This window comes from Poecilia reticulata, chromosome 13 (assembly GCF_904066995.2).
Source record: "Poecilia reticulata chromosome 13, P_reticulata-male-v2, whole genome shotgun sequence".
In the NCBI taxonomy this organism is placed as follows: Eukaryota; Metazoa; Chordata; class Actinopteri; order Cyprinodontiformes; family Poeciliidae; genus Poecilia; species Poecilia reticulata.
This window is the reverse complement of record NC_088842.1, coordinates 12209601-12223087: the sequence shown is the minus strand read 5'-3', so window position 1 is coordinate 12223087 and position 13487 is coordinate 12209601. Positions and strand designations below refer to the sequence as shown.

The 13487-nt window shown below is 41.4% G+C and overlaps 1 protein-coding gene across 3 annotated transcripts in view; it reads left to right on the top strand.

The window, feature by feature from the left end:
* The window catches only part of dscaml1 (Down syndrome cell adhesion molecule like 1), a 117626-nt gene that overhangs the window by 18510 nt on the left and 85629 nt on the right, over positions 1-13487 (top strand). For all 3 annotated transcript variants that reach the window (XM_008425715.3, XM_008425714.3, XM_081614900.1), the window contains exon 3: positions 5787-5933. In XM_008425715.3, the coding sequence (XP_008423937.1) occupies positions 5787-5933 (147 nt within the window). The remainder of the gene's footprint in view (positions 1-5786; positions 5934-13487) is intronic.

Below are 13487 nucleotides of genomic sequence, written 5' to 3'. Positions count from 1 at the left end.
TAACCAAAAAAAAAAGTTTGACCTTTTCAAGCATCAGATTGGATGAAGATGCATAATGCCCTGCTTCTAAATCCTACTCCTACTGCTTCTGTAGGTAAGAAGGTGCTGTGAGGTAAATGTTTCTAAATTACTTATCACCAGGAATACCAACAAAATAAAAGTCACGGTGTGAAAAAGAAAAGTCATACGCCATAATCCTGGGGATTTTTTATTATTTTGCTGTTCATAAACAGGAAGTATTGTTGGACGTCTTAAACTATTTTGAGTCCACAGATGGGTAGTGAAAACTTAAATACCAGTGGAAGACATTTAAAATGTCACCCAGTCTTTTAGAGTTGAGGCAGGTTTGGCCCGTGGTGAAACTCTTCTATAGCCAGAGGAACTATGACGGCCCCGATGCTAAATCTCTACACACCTCTGTTGGTGTGGTCAATTTTAAAGGTAACAAGTTGATGCTAAATATAGATGGAATAAGACTGGAGGCACTGAAGTGTTTCTTTCATCATAGGGTTGTATCATAACTCATACCACTTGCTTTTCACAAATTCAGTTACACTATTATTTCACTTAGTGCCATATCACAAAAAAGGGACATTACAAGACAAAAGGATTATGCATTAAACTTAAAACGCAGATTGCGGTTTAGTTGACCTTAATCAATCCATCCATTGCACCCACTTTATCCAAGTAGGCAACTGGGGAATTTGTTCAGTAGTCACTCTGAGACACAGAGTCCACACTGGACACGTCGCCAGACAGGAACACACATAGACGATGCATGCTAACGTCCTAGCATGCATGTTTTTGGGTTGAGAGAAGAACACAGAGTCCCTGGCGAGAAAGCAAGCATGCATGGGGAGAAAATGCAAACTCCATGCAACATGATGGAAGCTGAACCGAGGACCTTCTTCCTGCGGGAAACAAAGTTGCCAAATGTGTCAACAAACAAATCCATTTGTTCTAACAAAACACGCATAAAGGGACAGATATGTTCCAGATCTTGCCACTTACACAAAGTTCAGTTTGATCTGATCTGTACAGTGCTGTGAAAAAAGTATCTTCTCCCTGACAAAACCTGTTCTGTTTTAGTCCAATTTAACATTTTAGATCAGCAAGCTAATTGAGAAAACCAGAGTAAATACAACATGTGGTTTTTATTACCTCTCTGTTTGAGTAAACCACTTTGTCGTCTTGTTTTATGTGTTCTGGAGCCGTACAGGTGTGTGTGCGTGTGTGTGTTTGTGTTTGCTGGTGTACGTCAGATCATTGTTCCACTGCAAAGCTTGAGTCTAAGATCACAAACTTAGCCTGACAGAGAGCAGAAATGATGTCTTATCAATACAGCGAGGTCATGTCCCACAGACGTATGCAACCTGAAACCATCGTACCGCCACCTTCATGTTTGACCACTGGTATGACTTTGGACATCTGAAACGCTGAATTAGTTTTGCACTAAATGTAAATCTCTGCTCCTGATTGCATCCATCCATCCATCAATGGAGGCCAAGCAGAAGAGTCACCGAACATTCTTGTGTCTGCTAACATATATATGTTTTATTTTTGTTGTTTTTTTGCTGGTATCAGTTTGAAAAACCAAAAATCCACATAATCAGAAAGACGGGAGGTTAATTAATAGTTGCCCTTTACCTTGATCACTGAATGTCACGAAAGAACAGTCCATTTTTATTTTCATATAACTTTCAGCATAAATGGTTAACATGAGACTTCAGTGCACACATGCAGTAACGCTGTGACAGAACGGGCTGTACGAGTCAAAAGGTTTTAAGTTTCATTCACCTAACAGCTGCTTACACAGACGCAGTACAATGAAGGAAGGACACCTGTCCGTTGCTAACCTTCCCTCTTCTTTGTTCCAGCTAATGTACACAAGACTGCGAAGCTCTGGAAAGGGTGTGCATTGGTCCTCGTTCTTAATGTGTCCTCGGCATCTCCTCTCTAACTGGTAGTTTATTTCTAACGTAAAAACAGGTTCTCCAAAGAGTGTTTCATTTTTATTACATTTTTTAAAATCTGTAACATTTTCAGTTGGTAATGAAAGCCACGTGCATTAGGATCTCTTGTGTTTCATTATGTTCCTCCACGACCTATTCGTATTCTCAGCTTGCTTTATAAATTAGTAAATGCAGTATTTGGTTTCCCTGTCGTTAATTATTGAAGCGACAGTGATACAAGACTCGCCTCCCAGTGCGCCCAGTGCGCCCAGGCCCATGTTTTAGCTCGTTTCCTGGCAACCCGGCTACTTATAGTCAGGCATCAGTAACATCCTAATAATTCTGCTGCGCATGCGATGAGGAGGGGGAGTGCAATTTACACACAAATCAGTCAGACTATTTTACATCGTGTTACAAAGCTGCCCTCGTGTCTCTGTAAGGTCTTTGAGTAACGTGCAATAAATCACAACAGTGGCCTCTTGTTGCAGTCGCTGCTGGAGCTTATTTGACAGATTTCAAGTGGGGGAAAAGGAGTTGTTGCGCAACACTCTCCGAAAGGGTGTGAAGAGTAAAACAAGTGACCTTGACTGGATATGAACTTCCACTGAACTGAAATGTGATATCTGTCATCATTGTGGCAAGTATTTACAAGCTGTCAGGCTGATTTTAAACACTCTTGGAGAGCCTCAGTGGGCTTTTGGGATTTTACTTTCTATTGACAGGAGGGAGCCAGGTCACTTGGAGAGTAAATAAATGATTGAAAGGATTGGCTCGGTCACAACAGCCGAGGCTCCCGTGTCGATCCCGGCTATTGATCCACTTGCTAGATGGCATCAATGAAACGCTAGACTTGTTTAATTTAAGAAAGTCAAAGGAAGGCCTAACGAGAATGATTTTTATTTTATCTGTTGAGCTCTCGTCGATGCTCTGCTTCTGGTAACCAGAGTGGTGGCAAAATGATCTATATCCTGTCTCTTGGATTTCGTCATGTTGGAACCTAAAAGAAAAAATTACGTGGCATATCGTGCGACTCCAATGTCTCCAAATATAATGCAAGTTAACCAAGTTCTTTCAAAGATCGCCTCATTTCAAAAACAAACTCCAAACGGCACTGTTAAGTTTGAAGATCACGTCAGAAAGATTAGCTTTTAAAACAACATGCAAAGCTTCAACACTTCAGTTCATCCTCTGAAAATACACACAAAGGAAGAGTAGATGCAACTAAAAAGAGTTGATTAGAAGAAGTCAGTAGCAAGATGGAGGGAAATACTGCAAGAAGATCTGTCAGGTGCTTCAGAAAGCTGGGGGGAAACTTTACTTTATTATTGTTTTTTTTTTTGCTTTTTGTATTGGCATTTTTTGTGATGAAGCAGTTTGTGGCTCTTGACATATTAATGGATTTGACCACATTGCATAATATGACTCTTAATGTGCAGCCAGACCTGCGATTTTTTACTTGTTGGAGTTGCCCAGTCAAACATCCGCTGCAAGTCTTGAAGAAAAAGATTTTTCCAGATGCTCTCAATCTCATCTTAGTTTTTTAGTTATTTTGCAAAAAAATGGGTAGATAGACACATTTAAAAAGAACTGAATCTTTTGTCCCTCTGTCTCTGTGAAGTTGTTTTATAAGATAAATCTTCAAATATAAAAAAAAAACATACTCTAAAATGTTTTATAATATCAAACCAACACACACAAACAAAAAAAACATTCTAAATAAAACTTTGAAAAAATTGAATTAACCCTTTCATGCATAGTGGTCACTACGGTGGACAGCTATCTAAAAGCCTTTTTCTTGTGCTTCTTGTGGATTTTTATGTTATAAATGCACACAGACCACTGAAATGGACACTAATGCATCATAAAACACACTATCAACTACTGGCCATCAGCGGCAAATGCAAGAAATTGTTTTTGTTAAATCCAATATGACCGACAGAGAAAAAAGCACGCCAACCGACCCGGTCCCTCCTTCTTCTGTCGATGACTCTAGCAGGTAAAAAACATATTGTGACATCAGATAACCCCTAAAGACCAATACTACTGATGTATTTTTCAAATAACAACTTTGTATTTGGAGAAAATTACAACTGATCACCTAAAATATTATATATACAAATATTTTTTCCTACCTGAAAATGTAAAAATAAATTGGAAAAAAAATTCCTGACACTAAGGATCATAATTCATGGATGAAAGGGTTAATTTTAACAAAAGTATATCAATGTTTGCCAGGTTCACATAAACACTAGACTCTGCTCGTTCACAAGCCACCAAAGAAGAAAGTCGGGGTCCACGGTTCAGGCGCTTTATGAATAAAGTACAACTGTGAAATCAATAGATAGAATGAGACAAAAGACTTGGGAGAATAAAGCTCGAACTTTAAGGTGAAAGACTCTCCACCGTTTCGACAAGGACATTGGCTTTGGTTCCACTGGGTTCCAGTGACAGTAGCGGCTGGCATAAAGCATTATTAATGACCAAGGAAACTGGCCTTCAGGCTAGGCGTTAATTATATCACTGGAGAGCTGGAGGAAGAGAGCGGGAGGGGTGAAGCCACTCCCAGTTTGGTGTGTGTGTGTGTGTGTGTGCATGTACCTTTTACATTGTTAAGCCATTACTGTCCTAATTTCTAAAGTGAGGCCCGGCTGATAGATTGCCAGAATCCGTCCCCAATATCAGTCTAGACCCTATCTGATTTCTGTAATTGTGTTTTTCTCATCTTACTCATGTCAGATATTCTCTTTTTTGTGCACATCGAAGAGGAAAAAAAATATCTAGTGAGTTAACTTTAAACAAATAAGCTCCACGGTTTGGGTTAGAAAACAACACGCCGATGATTCTGTCTAGTGGGTGGAACTACCTGTCTCTCCTTCTTATCAAAATAATCCATTCATTTAATTTCACCTCATTTAATTTATCTAATGAATGTATGCGTTGATCCAACAACTCACATTTTCCCCCTCTAATCCAAATGTGACAGAATTAACTGGAGAGATCATTTGGTTAGCTACAGGCTACTGTTTTTATCATTAAGCCCGTCTTGATCACTACCGTCCTTTTCTGTACGCTGGCACAGATTCGTAGTCTGGAGCTCGGCGTGCCATGAGCAGAGGGTGTGTTTTTGAAGCCTGGCGCCTGCATGTGACAGCTCCATCGGCTGTGAGCGGTCCTCCACTCCTTGCCGTCTCATAGCATCTGTGGCGCTGCGCTTTAAAAGGCCAGGGGCCGATCACTGTGCATCCCTTTCGACGCAGCTCAAAGTCGGGCCTTCTTACAGTCAAACTGTGGCTTTACGTCCGGGGCTAAAAAAAAAAAAAGTGCATCGCTGTCCTAATGTGGTTAAACTGAACACCAGACAGCTTTGTTTTCTGGTCTGTCCCCTGCATTCATCGTTTGGTGTGACTGGACAGTAATGACATAAAACAGAGACAGTCAAAAACATTTGTTTTGAAGTTAGACATTATGTGTCACTAATTTTCAGATTATGATGTGTACAAACGGAATCCTTACTACTTTAGCTTTTTTTTTATTTGCAAAGATTCCTCTATGAACTTGGTTTCCCTTAATTTTAATAAAACACAAAGTTGCAATTATCAGTACTGCATAAAAATGCAACAATCTTTTTATATCTGCTTGCATTGATAATCTGATGCTTCTCAGTTGATGATGTGTTTTATAACTATTCTCTTTCAGCTTCTCAAACGTGATACACTTTAATAAAAAATAAATAAAATAAAGATGTTTCACTTTTATTAGCTAAAAGGATTCAGGTCATAAACGCAATACTGCTTTAAATAACTAACATTCTTCCTTTCCTTTCCAATAATCCAGTGTTCAGGGAGCCCTACACAGTCCGAGTGGCAGACCAGCACTCCATGCGGGGCAACATTGCCGTATTCAAGTGCCTCATCCCTTCAGCTGTTCAAGAGTACGTCAGCGTTGTGTCCTGGGAGAAAGACACCGTTTCCATCATCCCTGGTAGGACATCAAGGCTTCAGTTATCATCAGTGATTCACCAAACACTGTTACGTTGCAGTTAGAAATTAGTTTGACAAGGTTTTGTCAGCCAATCGCTAAAATACTGATGTCATGATTCTCTTGTGTGTTTTTTTTATTTATTTGCATCAGGGACAAATTAGATGAAGAGCTTTAACAGAATGTTGGTTATCACCTCGTTACAGGGATGAATATGTTTTGTTTTTGCAATGCTTGTTGGGGTTGAACATTTTTGCACCATACCATTCCCGTAGTTTAAAAGTTTTCTACATGGGTTGTCAAAGGAAATCGTGGAGAAACTGGAGGTTTTTCTACAGGTCGGCATCGGTGCTATTGCTTCACACTGCCGCTCGTTCAATACAAGAAGGTCACCTGACTTTTCCTCTGCATTCAAGAAAGGCAAATTCATCTGTTTGGAAATATTTCTGGCCACGTAAAAATACAGACAGACATGTTGTGGAAACACACTCTTAATATAAACCATAAAGGAAACTCTGCTTGTGCCCATGTGGGTGTGGGAATGTTGACTGAGAAGGCTTGAGATGGTACGCAGTCGGATGAGTGATACATTTGTGTCACTGCTCGTGAAATAAAATTGAGCAGCCATATCTCTGCTGCGTCTCGGAGCAGCTCTCTTTACTCCACATGATCCTTTCTTTAAATCATTCAACGGAGAAGCAATATCACTTTGAAACCGAGCCTGCTACTAGCTATTCTTTCAGTGTGCATTGACATTTGTGTGTGTGTACGTGTGTGCTTGTGAATGTGTTCAGGTGTGCGTGGCACGGTGTTAACATCTGCTCTATAGAGCAACGCCAAATTGCAGGCTGTCAGACGAGATTGTTTAGGTCAGATGATACGTTTTGCTCCTTGTGCCCCTTATCGCCCTCTCTGATACGGAGCGCTTATTTCGCCTCTGTACAGTGCATGCGCCTTTGTGCATAAAGGTGTGTTTGTGCTCCTCTTTGTACGACGCTATCCTTCACACAGCAGCACCCATTGATCCAACTCAACACGGGTGTGTGTGCGTGTGTGTGCGTGTGTGTGTGTGTGTGCGTGCGTGCGTGCGTGCACACACACACACACACACCCCTGGAAGCCCGAGGGGGGTTTCCAGTCTGGATCGATAAAGCTTGTTGTTGGATTCCCCTCTCTCTTGTCACGGATCTCTCAGTGTGAGAGTGGTGAGACCAGGCAAGTCTGTTTGACTCATAGCTCAGGGTGTGTGTGTGTGTGTGTGTGTGTGTGTGTGTGTGTGTGTGTGTGTGTGTGTGTGTGTGTGTGTGTGTGTGTGCGTGTGTGTGTGTGTGTGTGTGCGTGTGTGTGCGTGTGCGTGTGTGTGTGTGTGTGTGCGTGTGCGTGTGCGTGTGTGTGTGTGTGTGTGTGTGCTCATGTTTGCGTGTGTGTTTTGTTAGTAAAAGTCAGTGTATCACATTTGTGTGCTAAGCGCTCAGTGGGAGTATGGTATTGATCATTTGGTAAAACATGCACACATAAACAAGTAAAAGCATGTTGGGATAGTCTCTCTCTCTCTCTCTCTTTTTCCTCTAGCTCACACACACACACGCACGCACGCACACACACACACACACACACACACACACACACACACCCATGCACGCACACACACTAAAGTGTAAATAAGCGGTTTTGTGAAAAAACCTTAACCCTAAAAGAATGAAATAAGGATGCATATAGTCAAAATGAGCTGCCTCCATAGGGTGACCGTACTTAACCTTAGAGATAGGTGTAAGTCATCTGGGGTTGCCTCCCTTTGACAGTTTTCTGGGCACCATCACCATCAACACCACCATTCTTGGACTCCAGTGATATAGTCAGCAGAAATACAGATGGTATCCAAGACTTTAAGTCTGCTGGATTTTTTATTCCATTGTGTATTTTAATTGGCAGTTTTTTGTTATGAGCTCAGGAATGTACATGCCAAGGTTTTATGCAATGGTAAATCATTACCTATCGTGCCCACACCATGCAGTCTATAAAACACTCACCCTAATGGATGTTTTACCCTTTTTGTTGCTTTTGCAAATCAGTCAACAAGATTTAGCTTCGTTAACAAAGGAAAAACAAACTTACAAAAAACCTTGTAATGCTAAAGTAGCAACTGGTTTGTACAAAATGACAAAAATAAATACAGATATTTAACATAAAGTAAGCGATTGAACAAATATTCAAGGCAGTAGTTGGAATACGCACCTTTTGCTAAAATCACATGTGAACACTGCAATTTTTCTCCACTCTGCTTTGCAATACTTTTCAATCTCTGTCAGGTAGCATGAAGTTTTCACTTTGACTTAAAAAAAAGTGTTTTTGTCTTTTTTTTTGTAGTTTTTTTTGTCAAAAAGGCTAAATTTGATTCATCCTAACTGATTTGTCAAAGAAATATAAGGGTAAAACATCCAAGGGGATGACTGCTTTTTATAGGTGCTGGTAAAGGTTTTTCTCCGGGGAGTTTTGCTGACAAAGTCACAACAGAAAACTTAAATGTGGTTTTTGCTAGCTCTTCCGATTTTGATCTTTCATCCACATTTATCTTGATACCTGATCTGTTAACAACAGATGGAAAATCACTTACTCACCCCAAATAGTGCAGCAGGTTGCACTTATCACTAAGTGTTTGTTATCTAAACAAACAAAAAACTTTTTTTTTTTTTTTTGCCAAATTGCAAAACACAGCTAGCTCTCTACCAAACATATTGCGTTGCTGTATCTTAACAGAGGTTGGGTCCACAGTCGGTCTTACAGCAACATTAAGGTGGATACACGATTTAAACTAAGATTTGCTTATTTAACTATAGGAGTAACGCAAGATTCAGATTCAGAGCTTTTATTGCACTTAAAATAGGACATGAGCAGTGAAACGCAAGTAACGGTATAATAAAGTAAATTGTAAATTTACCTACTCAAGCTATATACCTAAATTTACACTTTATTCTTCTCTGTATCACCTGCAGTCTGTTGAATTAATTCTTGATAATTTTTGTGCCGCAGTTAAAAAAATAAAGGAAATAAAGTGTAATATATTCATATCAGGTCTATAAGATCCACTCTGGTTTTAGTTATCCTTCTAGTCCTCTTTTTTCCCCAGGCCCACGAGGCAAACTGTTGAAATCAAACCCTGAAAAAGTAAATATTAAAGAACCCCACTTTTTTTTTAGTTTAGTCCATAGCTAACTTACGTCCAAACATGTGGAAACGTTAACAAGACATCTTGTAGTTCATCACTGTACTTATGAAGCTTTACAAAGTTTATCTGCTGACAGCTTGTATATGTCTCTTTGGCGATCAGTGAAAGTTTATCATAATTTGACTTAAAACCCTCCTGTTGTCCTCATTTTCTGTGTATAGGGACAACACATACAAATCTCAGTCATTTTGACCCGAGGACAACAGGAGGGTTTTAATTATTTATAAGTATAAGTATTGGCAAAACAACTTTTGGAGCAAAGGAAAAAAAAAGATGTTGATGATAAATTCATTTTTTGTTGTTGTTGTTGTTGTTGTTTTAATCTTCGGATATCTCTAGAAATGATGATTTGGGATTCTTAATGAAAACATGCTCTGCTATCCTGTCAAAAAATGTTAATCCAAAGACATTGTGGAGCTTTATTTTTTTTCCCTCCCAATTTTCTCGGTCACTCCTCCGCCTCCTCTCTCTTCACAGCTGATGAATAGGTCCTATTTGTAAAGACAGTGGTGCTCTTCTTTTCGGCCATCTTCGGCTCAAAGGCTCTTCTCATCTCTTTCCCTCCCTGGTACAGACTGGTGGCCTGTGTCGATGGCCCCACACAGAAACACTTACACAAACACTGACCCACACCGAGTTCCAATTAGAGGCGTTCGTGCATGCCTCCATCCGTCCGTCCATTCATCCGCCTTCATCCATCAGCTCCCGGTTGCATGCTCAACTTTCAGCCTTCACTCGGGATGCTCTGGTGCTTTGCCATTTATTAGAGACAGTGCATGCTAGGTGTCGGCTTGACAAGATGACATATGTCACACAGACGGCTGTGTTGGTCAATAAAACCGAGTATGAATGGGTTTTGATGAAGAGAGAGGAGGGTGTTTGCTGACAGCTGGCCTCACTGCGATTCGACCCTTCTTGGGTGTCGTGTCAGTATTTGACAGCCAAATCTGTTTGCTTTTGTGGCCTGCACATAGAGCAACGTTGGGCGGGACGGACAAATTTACAGACAGACAGGCTGATAGTCAAACAGAGGAGGGCCGAGTTGGTAGACTATAGCTCTCTTGGTTTTTTGGGGGGTTTTTCTTTTACTCAGCTGTCATAACCGCCGCTGGCGCGCAGCTTCTCCGTATAGCTGCATCTCTCCGTTTAATTGATGGTTTGCTGGTGTTGCCGTCACTTATAATAAAATTAGCATTTGTTTTCTTGTCAGTCAGGCAACTGAAGGAGTACAACCTGACAGATGTGTAATAAGGAACTTCATCTGTGTGTGCGCGGCCGCGCGTGCGTGTGAGACTGTGTGAATCTCCTCCTCCAGTTGGAGCTTAAAACAGTGTGAGTTTTATCCCGTCGCCATGGAAACCGGTGCAATCCGGCAGGCGGGATGAGGAAGGTGTGAGGATGCATCGCTGCTTGATTTTTATTAGTGCATCGCCATGGCTCGGCTCCACCACAGTCATGCTCACACACACATGCATGCACGCAGGCGAACGGAGGACAGTAATGCGTATTTCTAGTCCTTCCTGGGATGTAAGACGGTCAAACTGTCCTCACTGAGACTGCTGGTTGAGTCCGTCACGTCAACACAGCAGTACGTGCAAATTTGCAAACATGCCACTGAGGTTTTCGATGTTGATTACCGTATGTTTCAAAGCACCGTCTGTGGTCACCTCCCTCAGAAAGCTTCCAACATTTTATGGCTAGAACACGGTATTACACACACTACGATTAGAGGAGCACTGATTAGATTTTTTCTTTTTTCTTTTTTTTTTACTATCCGAAATAAATTTCTAACCTTTTTTGAGGACTGCCCTTCTAATTCCAATTTAGACTAATTTCTTTCTTTCTTTCTTTCTTTCTTTCTTTCTTTCTTTCTTTCTTTCTTTCTTTCTTTTTCTTTTTAAAGGTCTACTGTGCACAAACTGAAAACAGTATGCTGTGATTCTTTGTTAGTCTACAAGAGTGTTTATGCATTAATTAATCTGTTGTTGATGGTTTACCAAACAACAATCTTTGGAGTTCTTAAGGAGCCTGAAGAATAAAAAATAAATAAGAAAAAAAACACAGAAGAAAAACATAGGTATTGATGTACATATCTGCTCAAAGCCATTTCTAAGATCAGCGCCATTATCCAAAAATGGAGATAACCTGGAATACTGACAAATCTTCATAGGAGTGGTTGGCCTACCTGGAGTGGGCACCTGGCTTAATATTTACACAGCATAACAGTGTAAATATTTCTGTTATGCTGCAATATTTTATATCTTCTACAGCCAAAGTTGGCGGTGGCAGAGTAATCGTCAGGGGTAGATAAACTAATTAGAGCTTTATTTGTTTAGATGAATAAATAAAGCTTGAAATGCTTTATTTATACGCTCAGTACCTGTAAATCTTGATGTTTGATCGTTTAGTGCTCACTGGTCACATTGCAGGAAAATGATCCAGAACAGTCCGGCAAAACTCAAAAGGCATAATTTAAAATCCTTTACGAATGAAAACACAATTTCCTGTATTTTTTTTATTTATGAAGCTTATCCTCTACAAGGGAACAAAAACTTTCCCACAATATTGCAGAACTTTTTTAAATACTAGTGAAGACGTCCTGTGTCAACGCGCTTAACTCCTTACCTTCAGAAATGCAGAATAAATTGAGTTTTCTGCTTAGAGGAACTGATCTTAACATTCAACTAATTAGCAGAGAAACAAAGATCAGGATTCCTTCCCCTAAGGAAGAAAGTGAAGAAAAAAATGCGCCGTTGTTCACTGATTGAAGCTGCCTCTTTGACACACACTCGGTGCCTCTTTGAGTAAAGTGCAGCGTCGCCACAGCTGCTGCGTCTCCTGCCCCAGTCTCCATTTTGTGTCCTCTCTGTGGAGGCCTGCTACCTCTCTCCAGCCCTCCATCTATCCACTCCTAACTTTCTCCCGCTCTAGACCTTCCTTTTTAGAGGCACTTATTAGGAGACAGTGAAGTGACAATGCCTGGCCTGCTCCATCCACTCCATCAGCCCTTTAAGTGAACAAGAGACAGGCCCAAAAAACCACAGAATAAGCAGAAAACAGGGGAACACAAAGTGGCACAAAAGCATGACATGCTAAATTATGCAGATGGCAAAGCGAGTACGGGATGGAGAGACGACGGAATAAGTTAGGCAGGTAGATAAGGACGCATGAGAGGGTGTGCGGATGGGTAAAGGGAGAGGTGTGTGTTTTAGTTTTCTTGCTGTCCCCAGCACCCAAGGGAGAAGGAAGGAGAAGAGCGGGAGCTTTAAAGCCCCCAATCATTAAAGATGCATCTGACAAGTTCCTCCATCTTTCCTCCTGCGTCTCTCTTTCTCCTTTTGTTATATCTGCCGTTAGTGTCTGACCATTAACCATTATACACATCTACGTGTGATTTCCTGTAGGAGCGGAGCAGTTTATACCTCACGTAGAAGGTAGGGGAAGAGGGCAGGCGGCGGGGTAACCGGGGAGGGGAAATGGGTGGTGTTTACTTATTGATGTGTGTTTATGGGCTGTGGTGTGTGTGTGTGTGCGTGTGTTTGTGTATGAGAACCTGGCTGTGATGTGTGTTGGGTTGGGTTATTTATTCAGCACTCGTGTTTGGATGTTTTACAGAGAGAACAGGTGCAGAGCGACTCTGAGCTTGCTCTGTTTGAACGGACTCTGTGTCTGTGTGTTCGCGTGTGTGCGTGCGCTCGTGTGTGTGTATGTGTGTTTGCGGTGGGCTGAAGGGTGTAGGTGTGTGTGAGGGTGTTTGTCGGTGAGACAGACAGAAAGAGAGAGTCAGACACAGGGGCATTCACTGCTGTCCAGGCGATGATAGACCTGCAGTGTTTATCTGTGCAGAAAACCTGATTTGAATGTAGATAGATGGATGGATGGATAGATGGATGGATAGATAGATGGATAGATAGATAGACGGAAAGAACATGGACGTTCTGACTGAAATGGCGGGAGAGATGGAGGGAGATTGAAGGAGGATAGGAGGGAGGTAGGAAGTGAGAGAGGGCTGTGCACGAGGAGAATTTCAATGGCACTCCAATCATGCAGGCAGTCTCGTTAGCCCAGGGAACATTTGCATAGCGCTTCTGTGAATTCATTTGGCCTCACTCAGAAAAGAAGGCTCCCTTTCCTTTCTGCTTGTTAGTTATTCATTAACCACAAGGTGTGTGCAAGGCCGTTTGTGTGAGTTTGTCTGGGCTTTTCGCACCCCCCCCCCCATTTCCGCGTGACCCCCCGCAGACCAACATGCCTTTCGCTCTGTACTGTTGTCGTCCTCGCGTTTTGTGCCCGAGATCATTGCTAGCCGTGTGTTTTTATTGTTTGGTTGT